The 27,822-nt window shown below is 45.9% G+C and overlaps 2 protein-coding genes across 12 annotated transcripts; one reads left to right on the forward strand and one right to left on the reverse strand.

Annotated features, from left to right (window-relative positions):
* Positions 1-941: 941 nt before the first annotated feature.
* On the forward strand, positions 942-7,925 carry znf365 (zinc finger protein 365). Its single transcript, XM_049735188.2, has 6 exons — positions 942-1,075; positions 2,501-2,933; positions 3,316-3,637; positions 3,988-4,123; positions 4,204-4,259; positions 5,003-7,925. The coding sequence occupies exons 2-6, from the start codon at positions 2,513-2,515 to the stop codon at positions 5,196-5,198; spliced, it is 1,131 nt and encodes a 376-aa protein (XP_049591145.1). The 5' UTR covers positions 942-1,075; positions 2,501-2,512; the 3' UTR covers positions 5,199-7,925.
* Positions 7,926-10,520: 2,595 nt separating this feature from the next.
* rtn4a (reticulon 4a) lies at positions 10,521-24,558 on the reverse strand. 11 transcript variants are annotated; one of them, XM_049735119.2, is made up of 9 exons: positions 23,777-24,558; positions 20,982-21,032; positions 18,438-20,234; positions 14,257-14,464; positions 13,521-13,659; positions 13,377-13,446; positions 12,599-12,645; positions 11,680-11,738; positions 10,521-11,336 (listed from the first exon to the last, which is right to left on the reverse strand). In XM_049735119.2, exons 1-9 carry the CDS (start codon positions 24,279-24,281, stop codon positions 11,294-11,296), a joined length of 2,919 nt encoding a protein of 972 aa, XP_049591076.1. In that variant the 5' UTR covers positions 24,282-24,558; the 3' UTR covers positions 10,521-11,293. The 11 variants fall into 11 exon arrangements, with proteins under 11 accessions (XP_049591076.1, XP_049591078.1, XP_049591079.1 ...); XM_049735121.2 differs by having other exon boundaries at positions 18,438-19,847; positions 23,777-24,539; XM_049735122.2 differs by lacking the exon at positions 23,777-24,558 and adding an exon at positions 23,558-23,708 and having other exon boundaries at positions 18,438-19,847.
* Between the last annotated feature and the right edge of the window lie 3,264 nt (positions 24,559-27,822).

A 27,822-nucleotide genomic window follows, 5' to 3' on the forward strand; every position in this document is an offset into this window, starting at 1 on the left:
TGGGATAGGGGGGAACGAAATTTCAGTTTCTTTGTGTGTCTTTGGCATGTGGAGAAATTGACAATAAAGCTGACTTTGACTTTGACTTTGACTTTGACTTTAATCCGTGCAAAAGGATTCCCAACCAAGTACTGAGTACATCAATGGACATTTTCAAATGTTTGATTTTGTTTTGTCATTATAAATCTTTTTTTTTACATGGTCTGAGGAAATATTATAATTTTTTTAGATAGGATTTTTACGTTTTTTTAAACTGTAAACCATAATCAGCAATATTAAAATAATAAAAGGCTTGATATTTCAGTTGATTTGTGATGCATCCAGACTGTATGGCATTTTTGTTTCTTTAATTGCATTACAGAAAATAAAGAACTTTATCACAGCATTCTAATTTTAACTTACTGCTGCGCACAAGCTCCAACAATCGCGATAAGCTGAGGTAACTCACGCGAGACGCAAGGCACGGTGACGTAACTTCGCTTTAAAGGTATCTGGCGCCATCTAGTGTTGTAAATGGTTATATTGTCTAGAGTCTAGACCCCGAATGTAAAACGACCCCTACTTTTTCAGTCTTATTTCAATGCAAATAACATAGTCTTATATTTGGGCCAACACGGTAATAGTACACCATTGTTGTGATGTTGTAGTAGGGTGACCAGATTTGGGTTTCTGAAAAAGAGGACAGCTTTTTTTGGGAGGGGGGGGCATTTTATTTGGGTTTTTTTTTGGAGGGGGGGGGGCATTTGTGTAATATGTTATGACACAAATGACATGGTGTCTGTATAGCAATTGCATTTATTGGCCCGAATAACACAAAACAGTATAACAGCAATAGTAGCTGTGAATTTCCCGATGAGGATTATTCAAATTTCTACCGATTTAAATTGCACCGAAAGTGCTTTGTTTTGAAAGACCACCCGAGCCGGAAGCGTGATGCCGCGTACAATCAGATGGCTTTGCTGAGATCCGACTGTGACATCTCGCAAGCTACGGCGGGACTCGGGCACGTTCACGTTCGGTGTCGGTCATCTTCGCACGCGCGCGCCGCCGGCGAGCGTGCGCGCGCGCGCGGAAGGTAAGCGGGAGCATTTCTGTTCTATCTTTTTCTTTATTTGACATTTGCAAATACTCAATTGATCAATCGCTTTATCGGCGGCAGATACCTCTCATAGCTAACTACTTAGCCAGCTAAGGGATGGCTACTAACGACCTGTTACACGCGTTGCTAGGTGACGTAATCTACTTATTGACAGGTCGTCTTATTTTCTTAGACACGAACAGAATCATTGTAATACAGTATTTGTAGATCAGCTGCATGTTCCATGTGGAGGATCCATCCATCCATCCATCCATCCATCCATCCATCCATCCATCCATCCATCCATCCATCCATCCATCCATCCATCCATCGCATTTTTAACAAGATTGGATAAATTCAGTGGCGCAGATGGGATTTTGGAACTGTAAATATGTTTCTGTTCATTACAAACATTGGCAATACTTCACTTTAAATGTCAGCCTGTGTTGCATTTGCTCAAGTGGCCTCAAGTCTATCATCTACAGTGGGGCAGAAAAGTATTTAGTCAGCCATCAATTGTGCAAATTCTCCCACTTGAAAGATGAGAGATGGCTGTAATTTTCATCATAGGTACACTTCATCTATGAGAGACAAAATTTAAAAAAAAGATCCAGAAAATCACATTGTATGCTTTTTAAAGAATTTATTTGCAAATTATGGTGGAAAATAACTATTTGATCAATAATGGCCTCGATCTGGGGCTCCACGCAAGATCTCACCCCGTGGGGACAAAATGATCACAAGAACGGTGAACAAAAATCCCAGAAAAGCACGGCGGGACCTAGTGAATGACCTGCAGAGAGTTGGGACCAACGTAACAAAGACTACCATCAGTAACACATTATGTCACCAGGGACTCAAATCCTGCAGTGCCAGACGTGTCCCCCTGTTTAAGCCAGTACACATCCAGGCCCATCTGAAGTTTGCTAGAGAGCATTTGGATGATCCAGAAGAGGATTGGGAGAATGTCATATGTTATGTCAAACTGACATGTACTGGCTTAAGCAGGGGGACACATCTGGCACTGCAGGATTTGAGTCCTTGGCGGCGTAGTGTATTACTGATGGTAGTCTTTGTTACTTTAGTCCTGGCTCTCTCATTCACTCTGTCCCTCTGTGTTTTTCTGGGATTTGTGTTCACCATTCTTGTGATCAGTTTGATCCCACGGGGTGAGATCTTGCGTGGAGCCCCAGATAGAGGCCATTATTGACCAAATACTTATTTTCCACCATAATTTGCAAATAAATTCTTTAAAAAGCAGACTGTGATTTTCTGGATTTTTTTTTTTAATTTGTCTCTCATAGTTGAAGTATACCGCTGATGAAAATTACAGCCGTCTCTCATCTTTCAGGTGGGAGAACTTGCACAATTGGTGGTTGACTAAATACTTTTTTGCCCCACTGTACGTCTTCAATCCTCCAGCGGCCGCCAGCCATGCAGCAAAAGCTTTGCTCTGAAGGTTCCGGTTCTTTTCACGATGGGGAGCGCTCGTCGGGCCTCCACAGCCTGTACGCCCAAAGGGAGTACCCGTATGAGTACCGCGGCTTCAGCATCACCGGAAAGCTCCCGCCGAAGAATGGTGGTCTCACGGCAGCTCGCGGCATGCGGCGCTCACTCAGCGACGGCAGGGACACCGCCCAATTCCTGATCTCCAGGAGGAGGACGAGAAGCGTGGGCACGCGTGCGCACCAGGACGAGCTTAAGCACCAGGACGGGCATGAGGAACTGCTTGCCAGAGAAAGCGAGAGAGAGAAGATTGGGACCTCAGACAGGTCACCAGATCATTACAGGGGTTTTCATTTGGGACAGGATCTCAGCGTGGACGTGGGCCCGGACTGGAATGCAGAGGCGCTCGGTGAGATCATCAAAGACCCGTTCCCACTTTTCTATTACATTCTCTCTGATCATGCGACATCAAAGACTTGCATTTCCAATACGTGCGTAATCATTCGCCACACCACATGGTATCAAAGACCCCTATTACACAAAACATGGCACACTGCAGTGACTGCACATATAATTTAAGATCCCTTTCCAAATACTCATGACGTCAAAGACTGCGTTTTTCACTGCTCAAGACACTAGCAAGGAGACATTTTGCACTATCCAGGCCACATCAAAGGCCCCTCTCTAAATACTCAAGAGCTTGTCCCCCTTTTCCTCAGTTTATGAGATCATCCAAGATGTCAAGACTGTCAAAGAGCCCTTTCTCATGGCCGTCTGTCCTTTCCCCACAGGACAGGGCTGTTGTTCAGGCCCAGACACCACCTGGTGCTTGCTCGCGGCGCCGCACGGAGGCCTGGCCGCCAGCACCATTGATGGCATTGGCACTGGGGGTTCCCCACAGTGGCGGCTGGCTCGCATCAGGACGGAGCTGGCGCAGGCGCGCACGCGGCTGCTGTGCGAGCGCGCCCACACACAGCATCTGTCTCGCGAGAGGCAGGAAGTGGCGGAGAAGGAGCGATCGCTGAGCCAGCAGGTGGACGTGGCAGTCATGGTGATCGCTGCCCTCAAGGAGCAGATCAACGCTTCCGAAAACGAGCTGGAGCGACGTGAAAGGTCAGGGCGGGGATGGAATCCTGAGATAATCACCATTGGGCTCGTAGATTTGTATAACAAGTTTCATGACAATTTAGCAATTAATTCAGCAACAATGACCAAATTGTAAAATTGTTAAGTGTATCTGTAAAACAATCATCCCATTGAAAATGGATGAAAGGCTAATTCGCATTTTTCGTTGTATTCTTTCAGTCAATTTAATTGTAATTATTTAACATTAATTACTTTATGTTTCTCTTTGATTTTAATTGTTTAATTGCGATACAAGACCCAAAATGTTTGGAAGCCATTTTGCCAAAACGGCCGCACGACATCTGGCGACTGGGCTAACGTGCCGCTGGTGCTGGCAGGCAGGTGCTGAGCATCCACGAGTTTCTGGAAACGGCCGCACGCCAGGAGACCAGCGGTAAGGTCCGAATCCAGTCATTCATCGAGAATCTGCTCCGACGCATCGCACTAGCCGAGACCCTCCTGGAGGACTATCAGGTGCACAACACGCACGCGTGGCGCGGGCCTAACCCTTTCCTGCCCTCCTTGTTGGTCTCACGTGCGTCTTCCCTCTTCAGCGGCGGCAGACACCGGCCACCAACCGAGACAAACCTTGCAGGATCACCAAGAGCAGGTTGCCACACCACCGCACCAACAAAAACTTAATAAATAAGTAAATAAAAATAAAAACACTTAATTGTTCCCACAGTGGGACTGCACAAACATTTTTTTTAAGCAGAGCAACACATCTGTCATAATTACAATATGTACATGTCACATTTCATGATAACACATGAACATATTTCTTTTGGAACAGAGCCCAAATACATCTTGACAGCATCTCTGATAGAGTTTTGCAAGAACCAGTTGGGCCATTTTACGCTTGCAAGCGGAGAAAGACATCAGTGTGGTACAGAGGTGCTTGAAAGCAGTCTGACTTTCGCTTCTTTCAAGAGAATTATTATTGAGAGAAAGCAGGGTGGGGGTGAGACACGTTTCGGGGGTCACCTCTGCAAACTGGTTAATCAGTGCCGAGGGTCTTAGCGGTTTGTTTTACAAGGTTGTGGAGACAGATACTAATGGAGCATCTTTAGACAACAAGCTAAGCAAGAACATTTGCACAACCTTGGAAAGTTTCAAAAACTCAAGGGAATGTGGAAAGTTTCAAAAACTCAAGGAAAGGTGGACGGTTTTAACAAAGTTAATGATCCCAGTCAACATTCCAACATCATCGTCCGATCACAATAATTTGTCAACCCTAACAATCAGCAGTGTAGGTGTCAGCTATGTAGAGGGAATGTTTTGTTTTGTCTTTTTTAAACCGAAAATGGTTTTGTGCCGAGGTTTTGATCCCTCGTTTTACTGTTGTTCCCCCAGGTCAGCTGGATGTCAGCTGTCGTGCGATGTCCACGGCAACGCGCCCGTGCAGAGGCCGTTGAGCGAGCTGAGCGAGCAGCGCGAGCAGCGCGAGCAGCGCGAGCGTCTGGTGCGTTCATCCCGTCTCTTTTGTCGACCCGAACACCGGGACGACATTTGGAACCAGCGGCTCCGCTCAGCCGGATACGAGGCCTAACGGCGTCAGGAGGGGGCCCTCTTCATCACCGCAACACAAGGTCTTTTTTTATACAGTCGTATGCAAAGGTTTGGGCACCCCTGGTCATTTTCATGATTTTCCTTTATAAATCATTGGTTGTTCGCATCAGCAACTTCAGTTAAATATATTGTACAGCAGACAAACGCAGTGATATTTGAGAAATGAAATGAAGTTTATAGGATTTACAGAATGTGTACAATCATCACCTAAACAAATGTAGGCAGGTGCATAAATGTGGGCACCCCAACAGAAAAATCCTCCTTTTGCAGAAATAACAGCCTCTAAATACGCTTCCTATAGCTTCCAATGAGAGTCTGGATTCTGGTTGAAGGTATTTTGACCATTCTTCTTTACAAAACATCTCCAGTTACGGGTATTTAAGGTGGGCAGTTGCAAGTTGTTCTCCTCTTTGTATCTTCTCTAAAGAGTGGCAAGATAGGAGCCTCAAAACAAATGACCTGAAAACAAAGATTGTTCAATGTCATAGTTTAGGGGAAGGATACAAAAAGCTAGCTCAGAGATTTTAGCTGTCAGTTTGCATTGTGAGGAACATATAGTGAGGAAATGGAAGACCACAGGCACAGTTTTAGTTAAGGCCCGGAGTGGCAGATCAAGAAAAATCTCAGATAAGCAGAGGCGAAGGATGGTGAGAATAGTCAAAGTCAACCCACAGAGCATTTCCAAAGACCTACAACCCGATCTTCATGCAGATGGTGACACTGTGCATTGTTCAACTATTGCTCACTTTGTACAAGGAGATGCTGTATGGGAGAATAATGAGGCAGGAGCCTTTTCTGCGCACATGCCACAAACAGAGTCGCTTGAGGTATGCTAAAGCACGTTTGGACAAGCCATATTCATTTTGGAATAAGGTGCTGTGGACTGATGAAACTAAAATTTTGTTATTTGGACATAGCAAGGGGCGGTATGCATGGAGGAAGAACACAGCATTCCAGGACAAACACTTGCTACCCACAGTCAAATTTGGTGGTGGTTCCATCATGCTGTGGGGCTGTGGGGCCAGTGCAGGTACTGGCAATCTTGTTAAAGTTGAAGATCGCATTTATTCAGCAGATTTTTGCAAACAATGTTCAAGAATCAGTGACAAAGTTGAAGTTGCGCAGGGGTTGGATACCTCAACAAGACAACGACCCTAAACACTGCTCAAATTCTAGTAAGAGGAACAAGTACAACATTCTGGAATGGCCATCTCAGTCCCCAGACCTGAATATTATTAAAAATCTGTAGTGTGATTTAAAGCGGGCTGTCCGTGCTCGGAAACCATCAAACCTGACTGAAGTGGGGATATTTTGTCAAGAAGAATGGTAAAAAATACCTTTAACCAGAATCCAGACTCTCATTGGAAGCGATAGGAAGTGTTTAGAGGCTGTTATTTCTGCAAAAGGAGCAGCTACTGAATTTTTCTGTTGGGGTGTCCAAATTTATGCACCTGCCTACATTTGTTTAGGTAATGATTGCACACTTTCTGTAAATCCTATAAACTTCATTTCACTTCTCAAATATCACTGTTTCTATATGATATATTTAACTGAAATTGCTGATCCGAACAACCAATGATTTATAAAGGAAAATCTTGAAAAAGATCAGGGGTGCCCAAACTTTTGCATACGACTGTATATATGTACATCTTAAAAACACCCATTGCTTTGTATTACTGCAATGGTTGGTTTTTATTTTTCAAATCTGCTTGTCCCCACGAGGGTCATGGGCGCGCTGGAGCATACCTCAGCGGTTTTTGGGCAGATTGGCAGGGAACAGACACCCTGAACCAGTTGCCAGCCAATCGCAGGCACACGTTGACAAGCATTGAGATTGACATTCACGCTTGCAATGATATTTATGGGCAATTTGTGGAGTGCTCAATCGGCCTACCGTGCACAGAACAGAATAAAAAATAAATCACAATTAGATAGGGTAAAATATAGTCAATAAAATTCACCGCTGTAAAAAAAATAAATGTAACCAATGTAAATTGCCTTAAAATGATAATGTATTTTGTTTCATCATGCGATGGATCAACCAATGGTACAAATGATATAATACAAATTAATGCATGTTAATGTGCAATGTATGTAGTTTTATTTACGTTCTAATTGACTAAAAAATATACTCCTTACACATGTCAAATTTGAATAATTATGAATAGGAATGTCATTGTATTCTTGAAGTGATTGTCATGATGAAACATTGTGAACTACTCTTGGTAAAAATATGAATATTCACAACAATGCATTAATATTCACAAAACTGTCACGTGTTGTGCATTTAAATAGAAAAGGCGACTTAGAGAGCCAAGAGCCCACGCTGTGTTAGAAAGGCGGAAGAGAAAGGGCGATAGTTTACGAATTCGGATTTCACATAGTTTAAGATAGTTCAGCCGAGTACAGTTTACCCCACTTCAGAGTGTGTGTAAAGAAAGTAAGTTCCACATGTTTATTGTTGTATAACTACCAGCCTCTTTGACTGCCAGTCTAGTGATACAGAATGTCCTTGAGCATGTTTAAGAGAGCTATCATCGTGGTTTTGTGTCCGAGTGTACAACTTTGAGTTGTGCTATCTCATGTATATATTGTGATATTTACATGATTCAGAGATTAACACCCATTATTATTTGTTTTACACACACATATACACACACACAGTTGTACTGAGGCTGCCAATCTCATTAAACATCAGAAACCCCAAGACCACCTCTCTTTTTTGGAGCTCCTACCAGCAGACCGACCACTACTGCGATTCTTATGGAGGGACATGCCGAGGGACCGACCACCTGATGTGTATGAGTGGCAGGTGCTTCCCTTTGGAGCGACTTGCAGGCCCTGCTGTGCAACGTTCGCACTACAGAAGCACATCACTGACCACAGCCAAGCAGAAGGTAATCCCAGTGTACGCCATCAACAAATCCTTTTATGTGGATAACTGTCTACTGCAGGGGTGTGAAACTCGTTTTTTTCGCAGGCCGCGTTGTAGTCATCGCTTATTTCGGAGGGCCATTATAACTGTCTACCCAAATAAATGTATGAGCACCTCATATTATATACAGTAAAAGCTACAAAACAAACTGACAAATAACTCGTTTTCAAATCAGACGAGAAAAAACTGGTCAAGTATTTAAAAAAAAAGATATTATTAAAAGTGAAGACAATTTGCAATTCTAGTAATGACACACGAATTTGATGCACAATTTGTCTTCGCGGGCCACATAAAATGATGTTGCGGGCCTTGAGTTTGACACCTGTGGTCTACTGAGTCTCACTTGTCCAGGAGCTGCAAAGGCTCTTGCTCTGCGCCATCTACTGGCCGATAGTGGATTCGAGCTGAGGCAGTGGGCAAGCAATATTCCCAGTGTTATTGACCATCTGCCACCCACCCTCAGGTTGTAAACTGTGGCTCAGCCAAGGCCAACCTGATTTACAAGAGCCAGCACTTGGACTACAATGAAACTATAAGTCTGACACACTCACCTATGGACACAGACACGTTGACTGCTTGGTGGTTACAATGAGAAACATCTATGAAGTTTTAGCCAGACAATATGACCCTCTTGGCTACATTGTGCCTCATACCGCCCGAGCCAAAGTCATCGTACACCACCTGTGGGAGAAGAATAGAGAATGGGATGACCCACAGCTTCCACACGAGCTGATGAAGAGGTGGCATGAATGGGAGACAGAACTAGTATTCCTGTCCAAGATAACCCTGCCCAGGTGCTACACGAGTCCCCGCCTGGATCAATCCAACTGTAAGAGTCTGTGTTCATGTGTTCTGTGATGCCTCTGAGCAGGCATATGGCTCAGTAACTTATTTGAGGACGGACATTCCGGAGGAGGAAATAGAAGTTGCATTCCTCGCAGCCCGATCACGAGTTGGCCCCAAGAAGCAACAGTCTATTCCCTGGCTCGAGTTGTGTGCTGCCCTGACAGGTGCACAACTCTACAAGGTCATCTGCACAGAGTTAACCCCAATCCGCAGCTGTACCGTCTGGTCAGACTCCGCTACTGGTTGAGCACAGACTCATGCAGATACAAGGTCTTCGTGGGCACACGTGAAATACGCAGAAATACAAGAGTTAACAGACGCTGGCACAAGGCGATAGCGGCTTGTTCGTCGGTTATTCTAGAAGCTTTATTGGTGGATAATATTTACATCTCACAACGCATTCCACAAACATTTTCTGGTCACAAAATGAAATATGAATCACAAGACAACCTGGCAGACGATATACCCCGTGGCTTCACCCTCCAAGACATCAGGCAGAGAAACAGACCTGCACTTCTAAGACGACCTCCTTACCCCCTCAATACAAGACCATGGAGGCCATCGCCCATCAGCTTCATGGCGCGGCCGATTCAAAGAGCCCCGTCACTTCCGAGTCTTATGCTACTGCCTATTTCCACCCAACTGTTTGCCCAACGTGCCAGACCGCTTCGCGAGGCCTCTATTCGCTAGCATAATTTTTTCACAAAGGGGAATGTGTACTACCAAACATTACGCTTTTTTGGAACGTACAAGCAAACAATCAACTTACCCAACGAGCCAAAACCAACAGTCACGTTGACGTGGTTCCATATGCGCCTCAAAAACCGCAGGTCTGTGCCATGGCATCAAGTCGAGAGCTCTCCGGTACCTTCTCCATTCGTTGCTGCTAACCGGAGTGAAATAACTCAGGCGAGAACTTTAAGCAACTGCCAGCGAGGCCGCTACTGACTGGCCGCGGCTCCTGTCTCGCCACTCTCCGATCGGATCATTTTGTCTCAACGTGACAATTCAGAAATCTGCATTCAAAAGTCTACGACTTCAGCCAGAAATAACCCAGAGTGGATTCTTACACAGTCTTAAGTACAGCAGCGTGAGAACTTCTGGCTAACAGTGGATGCTTTGAGAGGCGAAGCACGTTGCAATTACTTACACCTGTGATGGGTGCCAACATTCGTTCTGATTCGAGGCAGCTAATTCACTTTTCTACGCCTGCTCAAGGCCCAATTCCAATCACGGCCCAAACATTATTCACAAATATTCTTTTGTTGGCAGCTTTCCTTTAAGAACTGCGTGTTGTGTGGGGGGATTCCGTGCGACAGCAATGATTGTGCTGGTGGCATTTATTCGCTTGTTCTCACCTTTATTGGAATGTGCCAAAAATAACATTTTTGAAAATACAGGCAAAATTGGGTGCTTTTTTTCTTTTCACCAACGAAGGGCCAATGCTTGAGCACCACTTGGGTTGCACATGTCTGGATGCCAAGATCAGGCTTGATGACAAAATGAGGCGGCGATAGCGGCTTGTTCGTCGGTTATTCTAGAAGCTTTATTGGTGGATAATGTTTACATCTCACAACGCATTCCACAAACATTTTCTGGTCACAAAATGAAATATGAATCACACCATTCAAACAAACAAACGCTGGACGTTTAGAAAGTGTTGAGCTCCACATATGCCATTTTATGCCTTGCTTGTTTTTCATGTCATATTGAATTGAAACAATTTCTTCTGAACGTGTTCCTTCCATCACGTCACAGCGGCCATGACACCAAAACCACAGCTGCCAAACGTTTTCTAGAAAGGTGAGCCTAGCGAGTTACTCAAGCCATGAAGATGACTGTGATGAAATTGATGAAGTGTTGGCAAATGCTCGAGGCCCCGCCTACCCTTCGCTATCCTTTGCAATGCAAACATCCTCCACCCAGAGGAGAAAGAAGTCAGCTGGAGAGAAAAATAAACATCTGGCATCTTCATCAACTTTGTTTTAAATAAGTGTCAATCGGCAGCCACAAAAACAACCTGGGGAGTGTGTGACATGCCCCAGGGAAGCAATGGGGGGGGGGGGGAGGAAGGAGACTCGCATATCAGGCAGACCTTTTCTCTTCTTCCAGAAATGCCCCAAAAATTTATACGTGGGAAAAAGTTTCATGATTTGACAAAACCTCGGAACGACACCTCCTCCCTAAACCCCACCCCATATGTGGACATAAGGCCCCCCCCTTTCCTTTTATTTTCTGTCCTGTCCACCTATCCAGCCAGCCTCCTCTCCGCACTTTCCTGCTTCTCCTTCCTGTCACTCAGCTTTACGTTTCATCCCAGGAACTTTGGCCTGGATCCTAGAAAACAAGTAAATAAATTCAAATTTCAAACTCTTTCACTGTCATGTTAAAAAAGAAAAGAATTTTTTTTTTTATTTATGCCATATTTCTTTCAACTTTGGTAAACAGTTATTTTAGTTTCAGTCACCTTTTTATTATTGTGACTATTCTGTCAATTTGATTTCACTGGATTTTCATATTGCTTTTCTGCATATAACAAAAAATGCCAATCTATTGAGCATTATTTTTCTATACACTTTCTTTTTTAAAAGGACATTTTCTTCCCCAACGGGAAAGACTTATTTTTCAGAAATTACCAGTATTATTTGTTTTATGTTTGGCAGAACCAAAGTCAACTTACTTTCCAACGATGCCTTTGATTTGGTTGTTGACGAGCGCCAGGTAGTGATCAATCTTAGCCTGTTACAAAAATAAAAATAAGGTTAAAAGAAACACAAAGAGGAAAAGGTGGACAAGCAAAGGTTAGGCGTGTAGGGCTGAACATATGACAATTTATTTTTTCCAAATCAAAGGTAAAACATATTGAGTAGCACGTGAACTGGCTTATGTTCTAGCGTGCTTTTGCAGGCACGCAGGAGACAGAATGCACAAGTGACAAGAATGTCAAGATGGGCCGCTGTCAAGACTCTGCTGGCTGACTTTTTCATGCCTGGCCGCTACTTCTTAAAATGATGAAACTGATTTGTTGCGTTGACAGTCTTTGCGGGCACTGGACGGGCCTCGTACGCAGACTGTCCAAACTGGGACTAAACCTTATTTCTGCAATGTCTATGTTGGAGCTAGCCCACTTTGGTTTTCAGGGGGGTCCCTTTCCTCAGCTTAGTTACCCCCAAGTCACTTTGGAGTGAGCCAAACTGACGACACACAACCGATGCTGCGTGACATTTTCAGCCACCCATAGCGACATGTCATGGCCTACATGCGTTTTGTTGCCCTCAGCTTCGCATAGAGCTTCATGTTTGCTTGTACGATTTACAACTCAGCTACTTTTCTTTTAGCATTTAAAACTCCAGGAACTCAAAGGGGTAAAAGGTCGTTGTCCCTGATTGGCTGTTGTCTCGCCTGCATGTGGGCACCTTCTTTTTCTGTATAATAGTGGCTTGCATAAGCAGCAGCAAATTAGCGCCCTGCACTGGTATACGTGTATTGCAACTGGGAGCACACTTGATGGTAAAAAAAGCACACACCTGGTCAATGACCTGAAATTTATAGTGATGTGTAATTGCAATGGCATGTTGTCGTGTGTTCAGAAGTCTTACCTGGTGTTTTTCGTAGATGATCGGACAGCTGAAGGCTCCAATAACAGCTAAGTAGAAGGAAGACCAACAAAATTGTCAGTCCATAATGTTAGTGTCACAAAATGCTGTAAACAAGTCAGCATACAACGCGAGACTGCACAAAGAACAACACTCATGTACGTGTAGGATAGATTTGTTTTTTTCAGTTGGAATTTGTTCTTGGAAAAGGCGACTTTGTGCTTGAAAAAGTTGTTGGATAAAAAAAAAAAAACAGAACGGGTTTGCGGGGAATTTGTTAAATTCCGTTCTTTTTCTTTTTGGTAAATGTGAAATTAGGGGAAAAGTAGAAATCGAGGAAATGTGAAATTGTTCCCAGGAAGTCCTAAATGACATCCTAAAATAAACTTAAATTCCAAGAAATTGCTATCAAACGTTGTGATTTGGTGAGGGGGCGTTTCTTAACAAACTTGTAAATCGATTTCCAAAATTGCAGATGAATCAGGTAAAGGTCCCGGTACGTTCATAGGACAGGCCCCAAATGCAGACTGTCCCAACTGGGACTAAACCTAGACCCAAGCCAACATTCATTTCTGCAATGCCAATGTTGGAGCTCGTCCCCTCTGGTTCTCAGGGAGTCCCTTTCATCAGAATCACAGTTGCAGGTGCAGGGCAGATATAAATTAAGTACACACAAGGAATTTGTCTCTCACTGAATCGATTTCATCTGTGGACAAATTGTGGCGGCGGGACTCAAAGCTCAGCCAAGTTGCCTTGTGTCAGTAGCCGACGTTCTGCTCACCCAGAATGACCAGCGTGAGTCCGTTGAACAAAGCGCCCACGTAGGTCAGGATCCACATCAGCACAGCAAACTGCAGAGGCGCAAATGGCTTTGAGTGTCGTTGAAAGCGGGAGAAAAGGGACGCAGAGGAGGAACAGGTCGCACCTTGATGGAGTCCACCAGGTCCTCGACCAGGAAGAGACGCCTCAGCTCGCCGACAGTCTGGTTGATTTTCTCCAGGAGGACGTCGCTGTACTTGTGCACCGTTTCCTCGGACAGCGCCACCTCGCGCTCCAGGTACTGCCTGCGGCCCCACGTCAAGACGTTGCTCAAGATGACGTGTGTGTGTGTGTGTGCGTGCGTGTTAACGGACGCGCCCGCAAGCACCGCCTTCCGACGGGGTGGCCAAAGCGGGGCCTATGACCCACAAACAGTGTGGCTGGCCGGCTCTGCTCTTTAAGGGGCCCCATTCGGTGTTGACGTTTGCAATCGTCGACTTCATTTCACTTTTCTCTCCCTCAAAATCATTTTTTGATTCTACACTCTTTGTATTGTTAAAAGTAAAATCTTGAACTCAGCGACATTTACGAGAGTAAGGAAAGAAACCCAAACAAGGTAACGCAAGCAGGGAGCAGCACCCGTTTCAGCGTGGACCCTCAAATCAAAAACAAAACCACGTCCGCACATCGTCATTTTTCTTTCCTACAGTCTACGAAAGCCTATTCTTTTAAAAACAAGGTCATCGATCAATGCTCGCCCTGGTCTAAGAAAGGGAAGTTTTTTTTTTTTTTTTTAACAGATTAAGGGCATTGTAATGGAGACAGATCAACAAATTGAGCAGTCCCAAGCTTGCACGTGGAACAGAAGTGTTCCAGGGGGCGGCGCGGCGGCCAGCACTTACTTGAAGGGGTGTCCCTCGTCGGACTTCTGGATGGCTTGAAGGACACCTTTGTAGATGCGGAAGCAGACTGTGACGGAGAGCAGCGCCAGGCCAATGTAGGAGAACACACTGACAATGCTGCACACGGTCAGTGACAGGAGCAGCAGCAGCGCCGCGCCAAACACCGCACCCGTTGTCTTCACATCGCGCCAGTACACCAGATCCACCACTGGGAAAGACGCCAACCAATCCAAAAACAAAACCAAGCAAAACAGCACAGCGTCAACATTATCACTTGGAGTAGCACCGAAAACTGCAACTAATATTGTGCGCAGTTGAGTGGTTTGACTTCTGCCATGCTCATAAGTCAAAATGCTAGATCATCTTCCCGCGCCGAAATGAAAGGGAATGCCAATGTGTCCCAGCCTTGTCTGAAGGCAATTAATCCATGGAATAATCAATAGAATAAGAGTGACAACCTAATGTGTTGTGATGTATATTTTGACAAGGAAAATGGCACTCCTATACTAGAGTGACAACCTAACGCGTTATGATGTGTATTTTGACAAGGAAAAATGGCACTCCAATACTTTATGAAAAGGTTTCTGACATTACATAATTAAAAAAATATTAAACCATTTTTGTCACGACAACATTTATTTGTGCCAGTGGGGAGTTCAGCAACAGCCAACTGTTCCGGGAGACCTCTCAATGGGCAGTTCATCAATGCGGCACTAATATTAGTCATTCTATGGAGAGAATGAACACCATGACAGTGAGTACTGTTCCATGTGTTGCCGCATTGTTTCTTTTCAACCTGTCAGCAGTATGCAGCCTCAAGGGTAGTAAGGTTTGAAACACGAGGTGCAGCTATCAGCTTTCTCTTGAATTTGAGTAAACTTCAACTGCGAGTGCCAATAATTGACGCCTTGTTGATGCAAATCCACACTTTTTGCAGATTTGTACTTCAACATTAGTACCAAGGCACCTGACGACGATCCACTTCGTTCTAAAGACGCGACAACAATAACGCCATGGAGAGCGCTCCCGGGAACAAGCGGTCGCAAAACTACTTTCCTCTTCCTGTCGGCATCAAAATGACGACATGACAGAAAAGGATGAGTGAATAATATCCGCAGAGCTGAAAGCGGCTCAAAATGCGGAGGCGGCCCAAAAGTAGACAACGATGACGAAAGGGGGAAGAAAAGAGGCGGTACCGCGCGGTCCAAATGTGGCCGCTTATGGTCTCGGGAGGGCTAGCACCGCCGAAGCCCGGGCTAAAAATAGAGCCCGCATAAGCGAGCACAGCCACGGTGGCTGATCCCGTCGGTGCGCCGCGCCGGGGGTCATTTTGTTACCATCCGTCCGGGTCAAAACCATCACGAACCACCCACCGCCTTGTGGACCCAATCACCCGGCGGCGGACGAGCTATCCAGGGTGGGACAAAACGTCTTGCCGTCCTACCATGACCTCCGCAAGAGAGGGGGGTTGATCGGGGCTCTGACTGACCCGGCCGGCTGCCGCTCTTCATCCGCCTGCACGCACGCCTCGGCGACACAAGACAAAGGCAAAGCGACCGCTCTCAGCGACTATACACGAACTTAAGACTGAATCAAACGTGCCGATTTTACTGACCCTGCTTGGCGTCCATGTTGAACCTCTGCGGAAACACGCAGTTGCCACCCGGAGGCTCCGCCCACTACCTCACGACTGCGCACGCGCAGTTTGGCGCATCTCGCTAAGAGATGCGCGCGCTCGTCTGACGCGAGAACGAGACGCGCACATGCGCCGTTTGTCTCTCGGGTCTTGAATGAGAAGCTTCGACAGAGAGAGAGAGAGAAGGCGGGAGAGAGCGACAGAGGGTGGGGGGATGGCCAATTGTTTGTGCTCAAGGGTCACACGTCGGAGTTTTATTTTTAAAAAAAATGAACACGGCATACCGAGGTCAAGGTTTGAGTTTAAATGCGTTTACGCTATTTAAAAACGTTTTATTTTCAATGTTTCCTCAACTGTACAATTAATTATAATGAAAATGCATACATTTGTTTTGTTTTACTCCAATTGTCATCTTGTGTCAGACGAACAAAGCATCTGATTTCAAGTCTATTTTAGCACCATCCACTGGATGTTGCCCAAATCTGCAGCTCAACCAACTGGTCAGCTCACAAGCCATCAAAACATTCTGTGCAAGGCAATACAATTACACTTGATAGTCACTGCAATGAAACATTTGACATATTTTTGTGGACGTTAAACAAGTGGCCTGGCAAAACAAGGGGCAGCAGAATGGAGAAGAGAGGCTCAGATCAAAAACATTAAGTATGGTGTGCCACCTTGTGTTGCTGGAGCCCATCTCAGTAGACTTGGGGCAAGAGCCCAGGTCACAGGCCACAGACTACCATTAACACCAACGAATGTTGCAGTTTTTTCTTTTTTTGCCTAACATTTGTTTTTTTCAAATACGGAAGGAAGGCAAAGTACCCAAACAGAATTGCATAGAAATTCTCCCGATCATAGTTGACGCCTTTCAGAGTTATTTTACAGACAAACGTGTAAATATCTCTTGTTCATGAGAATAGCTCTTGTTCACGAGCATGCCTCTGAAAGGCTCGTACCTCCCCTTCTGCCGTCCACCTTTGGACACAGTGCAAGTGCGGACAAAGGTCTCAGGCTGGATGTTGCAATGGTAACCAACAACTCCCGGCTCTCGCGCACGCGAGCACGCACACACACGCGCACAAGTGCACGAACGCATGCAAACACGCACAACTGTAGAAGGAAAACTTGCACAAGCAGGACACATTTGTTATATGCTACTGGCTAACTGGATTGCTTACTAGATTGGCGCAATAGTTCACGTTGGGTGAAGTCAGACGACTAAATCAGTCATTGAACACTCACAATCCCTTTGACGAAGCATCACAAAAAACCATGCTCCATCCAGACACAAGAAGACGACATGAGTGCAGTAAATCAACGACAGGCGTGTCGACATCATTGTGACAAGAAGTGAAGCAAGATAGATGTCGGCGCACCGAGGACAAGACAAACAAGAAGTAAAGCAACCACAATGTCTGCATACCCTGCTGCCTCCACGCAGCTTTGCTCGTGTCTGCGTGTGCTGTCTGCATGCCGGATGCTCACAAGCACACATTCCACATGAACTGCCGCTGCCACTGCACTGGCAGCGAGGAAGAGGGAAGAGAAGTCGGGTGGGGAGGGGCAGTGTCAAGTGAGCAGTCAGCTGATCGTCCGCCCCCAGCGCTCTGACGCAGCAACAAAAAGAACCTCGGCCCTCCGTTCATTCTTTAGCAATGAAAGCAATGCCCCCCCCCCCCCCCCCGCCCCCTCAAGATGACTCTTTCTTGAACACGCTGGCCCAAAAATAGGCAGACATTTTCTAATGTCTTCACTTGACTACTAATCCTCCTCAGCAATGGCACCATTCTCCAACGTTGCGACATTCTTTTGCGCAACACTCTGACAAACAGCACCACAAGCTCACGCTTCTTAAACAGGCTTTCACTTGCTCAGCGCTTTTCCACCAGTCACTTACGGCCGTTCTCAAAGCTTTGCACTGACTTGGTCATTCACCTCCCGATGACACAGCAGGAGGAGCAGAGCAACTTGTTACTTGGACACAGCGGCCGGGGATGGAACCCAGATCCAACGGGTTAGGAGACGACCACTCCGTGCCGCCCATTAGAGCCGGGAGCGCCTTCTTGCGTTTCAACACTCGGCTGTTATGCATTGGGACGCCTTAGGCCCTAACGGGTTAACTGCTTCAAAATTGTGTTTGGAATAAAATAAAACACAACCTTTTTGAGGTGATGCGTAGGCAGTATTGGATGCAGTTAGGAAGAGGGCAGGTGTGCTCTCTTTGTCACAAGCCTGTGAGCGAGTGTTGACTTTCAGATGAGCATTGTACCTCATGTAGCTTGTGTAATAACAACATTTCAATTGTTCTATTGGAGCAAAAATGCCAAAAATGAATGGGTTCAACAAACAAAAGAAATGCAAAAAGCGTGGATGGTCTAAAGTGAAGGAGACATCATGGAGATTGTGATGGCAATAACGTAAAAAGAGGGCGAAAACAAAGAAGAACAAACGAGTGATGATGAAGCAAATGAAAAGTGAACGTGGAAGGGGGCAGGGCATGATGGTGGTGGTGGTGGTCCATGCCCAAAGAGATTTTGTTTACCTGCCGAGATGTTCACGGTTGGAATCTTGAACAGTTTGCTGCCCTCCGCACTCTTCTGTGGCATCGCCTCTTCGGGTTTAACAAGAGCGGAATGGACGGGCTTGGTTTGGGGTGGCGGCTCCTGAACGCTGAGTTTGTCCAGCTCGGTCTTGCTCTTCTGAGAAGCGGAGTGGGTTAGGAGTCGGTACGAGCTCAGACTCTGAGCTCCTGCGACCGTTTCGGGAAGAACTGGCGCAGATGCACAAAGTGAGCTCACATCCTCATCCATGGGGATCTCTGGGGCATTGGGGACGGCCAACGTGGAAGTCTCAAGAGCCTCAAGAAACTCATCAATGACTCCCTTGGGTGGTCTCTCAATGAACTCAAATTCTTCAGACGACACCTCGTGCTCAGAAACCTCTTCAGCCACCTCGGGCTCCTCCACCTCCATGCCGGTATTGCTCTTCTCCACCTGAAAGCTGGCAGGGTTCTTGGCCATGGCATCCAGGACTGGAGACAGAGAATCTGCGGTTGGCGACTCCGAATCGGAATCTTCAATGCGGGCTTTCGCGCTTTCAAAGTCGAGACGCTCAAAAATTTCCGTCATCTTGGGAGAAACGTGACTTGAGAAGCAATCTTTCTGCTTAACCTTAATAGGTTGTTCGACTTTCACTGGGATTGTTTCCTCAGCCTCTTTGACCAAATCAAACGCACCAAAACTTTTCAGGTCATCATCTTTTGCTTTGTCTGACACTTTCACGTCCATCTCATCCGCCATCTCCTTAAGCAGAGACACTTTAGCCTCCAGAGCAAAGGGGTTTTTAGCAGACAGGTTGATTGGGGGATTGGGTGACTCCATCATCCTACGCTCAAGAATGGGACTCTGTTCCTCTGGGCTTCCCTCAGAGGAGCCAGAGTCCAGTTTGTCAGGGTTGAGTGGGGAAGACTTCAGGATGTCTGGAAGCGACAGCGGCAGAGTGCCATCCTCTTCCTCCTCTTCTTCATCATCATCATCTTCCTCTTCCAGACCTGATGAGAACTGGTCCACTGGCTGCATGAGGGAATCAATGGTCTTCATGCCCGTCTCAAATGTTTTCCCCTCATCGAAGAATGAAGGCGGTCTATCCTGGAGTTCTTCAGGTTGTCTGTAATGGACAAGATCTGGAGTGGGAATCTCTGACACTTTGGTGGCCTTGGTGTCAGCTTTGGATTCCCTAAAGTTGCAGGAGCCACTGTCTAACAGCGGGGGAAAGCCCTCAAATGGGTTATTCTTCATCCCTTCCAACATCAAGTCGTCATCTTCATCTGAAGAGTTGCTACGCAGCTCTTGCTTGTATACGGAGGAGCCAATGGTGGCGGCTTCCTTGGAAAAGGAACCCATAGAGACCTTAGAGTTGTCTTGCGATGCTTGGAATGGTGTATCCCAGTGCTCTGTTGGGTTAGAGGAAGCAATGTGAGACTTGGCAACTGTCTGGGGGGTCACAGGGGAGGCTTGCGAACTAGGATGTTTCTCCTCAGGAGAGAAAGACACACCGCTGTCTTCACATGGAACGTGAGGCCCCGGCTCTTTACCTAAGCTCAGGTAAGGACCAGTTAACTGACTTTGTTCACCCCTATTCCGACTATGCCCGGGTCCAGGGTCTTTGTCGTCATCCTCCTGGGGCATTTTCTTGGCCTGAGCAGACAAGGAGCCTTGGGGTACAGCAGATCCTGGAAGATGGGGTTGCTTGGGGCTCTCGGTCAAAGAGAGCTCTTCCAGGGAATCAGGGGAGTGGAGAGGGGAGATGGGAGCAGGGGAATCACCCTTCTGCCCAAGTTCTTGAGAAGGAAGGGAGGTGGGAGAATGCAATACAGCACATATCAAAAGAAACTCCATTGTCTACAGTAGATCCCAAATTGAAAGATTTTTGGAGCTCAAGATCAGACAAGTGCTGCTGAAAGCTCAACTGTGGTTTGTGGACATGCTCGTGGATGCCATCGTGCCAATTTTTTTTTCATTGGTTTCTTGCTAAGACAACTTAAAACATTGGCCTACTTTATAGCTAATATTCAACCTTAGTGGGAAAGTAACCCTAACGATTGATGAGAAACCCTACAGCTTGTGATCTTCCAAGGTTTTTGAGGCCAGTGATGACCCTCCGCAGACGAGACTTTGCAGCATTTGTTTGGGCTCCATCAACACATACGTGTTGTTACACAAGGGTTGCTCAATGTCTGTCCCAGGTCTAGCGCCACTAATCCATGTTAGGTGTGGCTGACAAACATTTGTATAATGATTCTGTTCAAAGCGCAATACATGAAAATTGACAGCTGAAATGTCTTTGAGAGCATTGAAGAGAACCATTGGCTACATACAGACTACATTTACTGCCGACAAATGCTAACAATCACAAGAACAATGGCACAACATCATGGGTGTCTCATGCTGCAGGAGTAGAAGCGTACTTGTGGCATGCACTAAGGTTTTTTATTTTTTTGGGACGGAAATACAGTGGCAACGACAGTACAGTGACGACAATCACAAAGAGGAGGCGGTGGGAAGACAAAGGAGCAGAAAGAACTTGCCTGTAGGGAATTGCATCAGAGGCTGAGGCTTAGGAGGAGCAGAAGAAGCATCTGCAGGAGAAATGACAGAAAGCGGCAGAGTCCAAAATCAGTCAGCAGAAGTGAACCGAGCGTCAGTCTTTGTCACGTAAGCTTGAGTCAGACCACTTCCTAACTCATCAAGCTCGCAAATGGGACGTCCCCTTACAGCCGTGTCCTCGGCGGAGACGAGAGGGGGACAAACGAATGCGCAACGAGGGAGAAACAAAAATGGCAATATTAAAGCGGCCGGCAGAGATCAAATCTCCATCGCAAAAAAAATTTGGTCAACATCTGACCTTATGAAGCTCAGTTGCCAGGCCGGGCCACCATTTTGCTGCATAGACAATACATCATCTCTATTGTCAATTCCAATGACTCAGCGCATTATGAGTCAGCAATACGCGGACCGTGACAGTGTTAAAAGTTGGACCCGAAGGCAAGATGTTCTGGTCTCATTTGGTGGTCCGTCTGTTTGTCAGCTCCTGCGTATATCAGCACGGTAACCAACAGGACCCGGAAATCCCATATGTGACCGGGACACGGCAGACGACAAACAATCCAAGTAATCCAACTGACCCAACGCCTGGGTGACACACTCTGATGGATGCCAGTGACCCAAAAAAGCATGTAGGTCAATTACAGCGCCTGTCATTCAAAGTTACTCACAAGAAACAACCAGGAAGCACAGCTTGAGTTGGCAGATCAGACACTAGAGCATTAAGGAGCTTTGAGGAAGTCAGAACCGCACAACCAAAATTTCCTCTCGTAGAGAAAGCCGTACAGGGAACTTCTACGTGTCCAAATGTAGCAACTAAACCCAAACCAAGAATTTGGATTTGTAGTCGTTAGGCCAGAACGTGGGAATAAAGTTTCTGGAAAGGTGCGCTTCTAACTGCTCACCAAGACATCCGAAGGGTCGATCCACGAATGCTTCGGTTTGCAACACATTGACAGAGGGCGCCAAAAATAAAAACAATTTCATTTTGTCTGAGAGGGACAACAGATTTCAGCGCAACAGGGTCTTGCAGAGTAGTTACAGCTTTGATAGCCCTTGATAGACCCTTTCACACTGCCCATCAAAGGCAACATTTTAAGTCTAGACAAGAGCAACATCTATTGAGTCATTGTTATTTGCTCAAGAGAAAAGGGGCACTGGCAATTATAAAATGAAAAGATTTCAACCAACAGTATTTCAGAAAATGAAATGGATTTAAGCTAAAGATGCTGAGTGAAGCCTAGCAGCGTCTTTGTTCAGAACGGTTGCTGTTTAGTAAATCAGCCGGCCCCGCCCTGACTCGCCCCCACCCTCTCTCTCTTTCTCTCTCTCTCGTACACTGCAGGCAGGCAGGCAGGCAGGCAGGGCAGGCCAGCAGTCAGACAGGCTTTTTCCATGCCTCCAGGACCTTTTGCCTGCAATTTGCCTAATCTCTTGCATCCAACATATTACACAGATTCATTTCTTCATTCATTTCGCCCCCGGACGCTCACACTGATCACAACAGAGCCTCTCTGCTAACTAACAGTTTTCGGGGTGGTCGTTAAAAGGGGGTGATTTGTGACACGGGCAGATGATGAACGCTAACACAGCTTAGTTGTAGCCACAAGGCACGAGGGCAGGATCTTGGTGTTATCAGGGAGGGGATGCTGGCAGAAAAAAATGGGTGGCGACGCCTAGACGATTCTTTTGTTGTGACTGATCTGATCATTGGGCTTCCTTTATCAGACAGCCCCACGTCTGAGTCAACTGACATGACTTGCATGTTGACTTCAAAGTAACAAAATCCTTCAGCACCTGTCAAAAGAGCATAAGGACAAGATGGCAACGAGCAGATATGTGAAGGAACAACCATGAGCTCCCATTTTAATGGCCAAACGTCAACAAGCTCCTTGGGAGTGACCGGCCCCTGCGTCAACTTACCCTTTGGGGGATAGGTCACATCTTCACTTATAAACACGAGGAAGATGTTTCTATTCCCGGTACGCAAGCGCTTTAAGCGTTTATATCGCTGTCGTTCTGCTAGGAGTGCCAGAAAAGGGATGATTCAGCTTGTCCGACAAAGGAACTAGGTTGGCGCTAGCATGGGGGCTGGCAAAAACAGATGGACGCTGCTCATCAGCTCAAAAAATTGTCTTTGGGAACATGAACTTTATTCCCTACTACTTGAACGCATCAGATAGAATGGGAGAGTGTGAAAATGGGAGATTGTTTGCCTCAAACTACCCAATGATGCAGCACACGTCCTGCGCATCCAAACAGGCGGGCCGCGTCACAATCCATCAGCCCAGGGCGGACGACGTCCGCAAACACACGTTAAATGCTTCCCTATCCTTTAACATGACATTTTCACCCCAAAGTCCCTAGCTTACTGTCATTCGCTGTCAACACTCCGGCTTCTTGTCACCGCAAATAGTCGTCAAGCAAGCACGGCGAACCGACGATTACCCGCAAGCTAAGCTGCTAACTGGCTAAAGCAGAAAGCGCAACCGTCGAACCCACTAAATTAGCCTCATTAGAGATGTTTGCGCAAACGTTAATGTTCTCCCAACCAGCCCACCTATGTGACTGAGCCCCGGCCCCAGCGGGCTGTGCGAGACTTGTCCAGACGTCAACAAGCGATAATCAATTGTCCGAGCTGGCGTCCATTTCGCCCACAGAATAATGTCTCGGGTCGCTCGCGCTCCAAAACACATCAAAACGCACAAAAAAAAAAAAAAAACATAAAACCGCCACCTGGTGGATGACGAGACGTCTTTTAACGCGCCTGGATACTCACAAGATGTCGGAGCTGGCTGTGTGAGGGACGATGGCTGCGCTGCGTGTGCGGGGGATGGCGCTACTGGCTGGGCTGGAGCTGCCGCGGGGAGGGCGTCGCTCTCTGGACAAACCTGTGGCTCCGCTTCACCACTGGCCTCGGGAGCTGAAGGCGTGTGAGGGAAGCTGGAGTCTGGCATTGATTTCTCCCCATCCTCCTCCTCCTCCTCCCCTTCTTCGTCCCTCACTTGCGGCACCGGTTCCGGCTGCGGGTCCAGGGAGGCGGGCTCCTCTTCAGGGGTTTCCGTGACCCAGTGAGTCTCACCGTCTTCAGCCATGTGCCGCTCCAGGGCAACCTGGGCTCCACCGACTAAGTCCACGATGTCTTCCAGGCTGAAGAGGTCCTGCTTGGGCTGCTGATCCAGCTGCACGCAGGTGTAAAGTTCGGGCTCGGCCTGATAGTGGTGAATCTCGTCGCTGAAGAGAGCCGAGCTGGACGACACTTGCTGCTCCTCGTTGTCTGCCATCTTTCTTTGTCCAACTCGGGTTAAGAGTAAAGTTTCAGCGGCGCGCGCCTGACACTTAAAAATCCACTTCTTACACAAGAACTGCGAGGTCGATTCTGACGCTCTTGTCGCTCAAGACGCCAGACGCAGACAAAGTTTGGATTTGGACTCTTTCAGCACACGTACAGACAAACCCGAGTCTGGACGGGAAGCGCCAAGTTGAAAAGGCAAAGAGGAGGACTTGTTCCGACCAATCAGAGTCCGATTACACCTTGTTGACATGCAGAATGATCAATCAGGCCGGTCCACTGCTGGCCGCGCCCATCGGGGGCGGGGACTCGCCAGTAAATGGAGAAGTTTGAGTTAGTCAAGCGTTACACAACATCATCGGCAGTGAGTTCACCACTCCCCCAGCAACGCTTTGCAATAAGGCAAAGAAGACGTGGCAGGCAGAGAACAAAGCTTAGTTTATGATAAACTTCATAGTCATAACATACCTCAAGTAGCTACGAGGTCATGAGATGCATATTGCATTTAAGTCCAATGCAGTCGCAAGAAATGACATGTCTTTTTTCACATGTACACTAAACACTTGAGCCCAGACGCAAACATTGGGGGGAAAAAGCAAGTATTTGATCCCAACGTTAATTGCTTTTTAACTGTAAATATGTCACATTTTGATCACAAAATTCATCTTTCAAGATTAGCTTGAAAAATAAACTATAAAGTGGCGGTTACGTCCCCTTTGCAAACAGTTAAGAAAATCTCTTCTCATCAATAGCCAGACTGCTTACATTTATTTGCTTTCCGGAGCCATGCCAAACGTGCTGTACATATTGAAGGAATGAGGTCGAAATACAAAAAGTCCTGCTTAGCTACAAAAACAGATATGCTCAAACCTCATTGAATAAAGTACATAAGCAGACAAGTATATTCACATATTAAATAAATAAAAGAAACATTTTAAGCATATAATTATACCTACACACCAAATTAATAAAGAAGACATAACTAGACATTTTTGATAAGTGGTGATGAGAAAGGTTTTTATAACTTTATGATCTGATATATATTTCTGAGCACTTTGAAATAACAAATGACTTTTGATATATTGCCTAAATAGCTCAATGACCCTTAAGGAACTGTGTAATGCATGCCTGATGTTTTTTTCTCTAAATCATGGACACGGCCAGAGTCGTCTTGACCGGTCAGTACTTGATTGTATCTTATGTTTTGACTAATGCTAGACGCCAGTTTTTGATTACTACTGAACGCTCCGCACAGAGGGAAATATTTTGCCTAACAAAGAAAAGATACGGTTGGAAGCATGATTAAACTAAGAATAAGCAAAGACATGAAGTATCAAAAGAACAGCAATAGATTAAAGATGTCACAACCAAAAGCTAACATAATTTCGTACAAAATGACAAAATTGAAAGAATGAGGTACGACAGTGTATGTCCAAGATTGGAGAAGAATGTTCACAGGAAGGTCACGTGGAGATAAAACCAGCAGGTGCCAGAGGGAGCCAGCCAAGGACTCAGCCAAAGATGATCGCCAAGGCCGAAAGACAGGATGGAAGACAACAGCCCCCACACACACCGAATCGCCCATAACCAGCACCCACTCCCATGGCGAACTTGCCCCACCCCAAAGACTCATCACCCATCAATCTCGGCCCACAATGCGCAACTTAATATAAGCTGATCAAAAAACCTTGAACATTGCCTTTTCTGAATGGAGACTTTCCGCTCTTGAAGGGCCCAGCGCTGTATTGTACTTTCCTGAAAGAGCTGTCTGAACAAGAATTGTGATTGAACCCAACCAACCTGTGTAAGTCTAATTTGTTCTTCAGTGTCTTAGCAATTTCCTAAATCTGAAGAAATCAAACGAGCACGCAGTGAGTAAACTGGATAACAGGTGATTGGCAATGGCTTTTGCCGTGAGGCGCAGATAACGCGCTCCCTAAATTGTGGACAAAATCCAGCAATATGTAGCCAAGACTTTGTAACTTCCACTAACAGCCTTGTCTAAACTTAGCTCCTCCCTGTGATACAAAGGTTTTCGAAGAGTTGATTGAAGAGTATATCGTGTCAAATGGTTACTTGACACCATTTACTACTTTATAGCCAGCTAGCTATAAAGCTAGCCAGCTGACTATAAATTACTAAACAAAATTTTAAACGCACAATTGTGTTCCTATCATTCAACCCAAAAAGTACAACAAAAACCATGAGCAATACTTTTTTTTTGGTCACACACAATGCGGGAATCAAACTCACGGTGTCAGCACACGAGACAGGCAAGTGCACCCCTACGCCATCAGCGACTCCCACCATGAGCGATATTTCAAACTTTGCTCTGGCTATATGCTTTTAGAAAGAAATGTAAATGGTAAAATGACAACGTTCATTCAATTTCAGTTTGAAAGCTAAAGTTAGACGTCATCCGACCTGTCCATACCTATTTCTAGCATGAAAGCACACATGGGTGAAAGCACATACGACTACTCTGAATAACATGAGACGGCGGGAGGACAGGGGCGATAGATACCATTACAGGATGTCTGGGTGTGACTCGCTTTGCTCTCTGTGTGACCTTTTGTTCAGGTTATTCCAATCTTGTACAAATCCTGATATGGGTAGTTCCCAACATTGCAGAAGAACACAGGTGGGCAATATACATAAATATGGTTGCCCTCGACCTGAAGCCCACGAGTGTTTAGTTCCATGAGTGACAGTTATTGCAGACTGACACACAAAGTTATGTTTAGTCTGACTGGATGGAGTCAGATGAAGACAGTTGCTTGGATAGCATCGGTTTCTAGTGACACAAACTCAACTGTTTTGCCATCCAGGTGACCCAAAAGGACAATTGCAACATAGTGCTGCAGCTAACAGACAACACACAGAGTCTTTGTGTCACCACAGTGGACGAAATGTACACTCCAAGCAAACACACACTGACTGACGACAAAAGATATGTCTGTTTACTAGTGACCACTCTCCACCGTCATGCAAAACAAATTAAGGGTGCAAAAATCAAACAAAGGCATGAGAGCAAATTACACAGATTGACTTGAGTGGAAAACATTAACATCTAGCACAAAGGTGTCTTTGTAAGACCCAGACGTAGTAAAACATGTAAAAAAAATAAAATAAAACTTTCATATAGTGTTGTTAGAGCCCATTGGGGACCATAATGTAGTGTTTGCAAACTTGTCATGTTTTGGTAAGGTTTTATGGACAGGTTGTAACGTTACAACGTTGGGTGGGATGGGTAGCAGAATTTCCTGTGGGCCTCGTGTGGTCCTACTCATTAGTCTAGTCAAGGTAAATTCATTTGCTCCTATCTTAGACAGCTAAGTTCATTTACACAGTATGTAACCTGAATAATGACAACATTTAACATATTTTTTTGTATTTTTATTTTTTTATAAAGCAAAATAAAAACAGGATTACATGCGTAATGCAAGCAAGCTAGATACACTGGCTCGTAAGTAACGCTCAGTATACTAGGTGCATGCAGAATCAAGGCTAACACTACTGCCTATATCAAGCCA

Source organism: Syngnathus scovelli, chromosome 12 (genome assembly GCF_024217435.2).
Source record: "Syngnathus scovelli strain Florida chromosome 12, RoL_Ssco_1.2, whole genome shotgun sequence".
Classification (NCBI taxonomy): domain Eukaryota; kingdom Metazoa; phylum Chordata; class Actinopteri; order Syngnathiformes; family Syngnathidae; genus Syngnathus; species Syngnathus scovelli.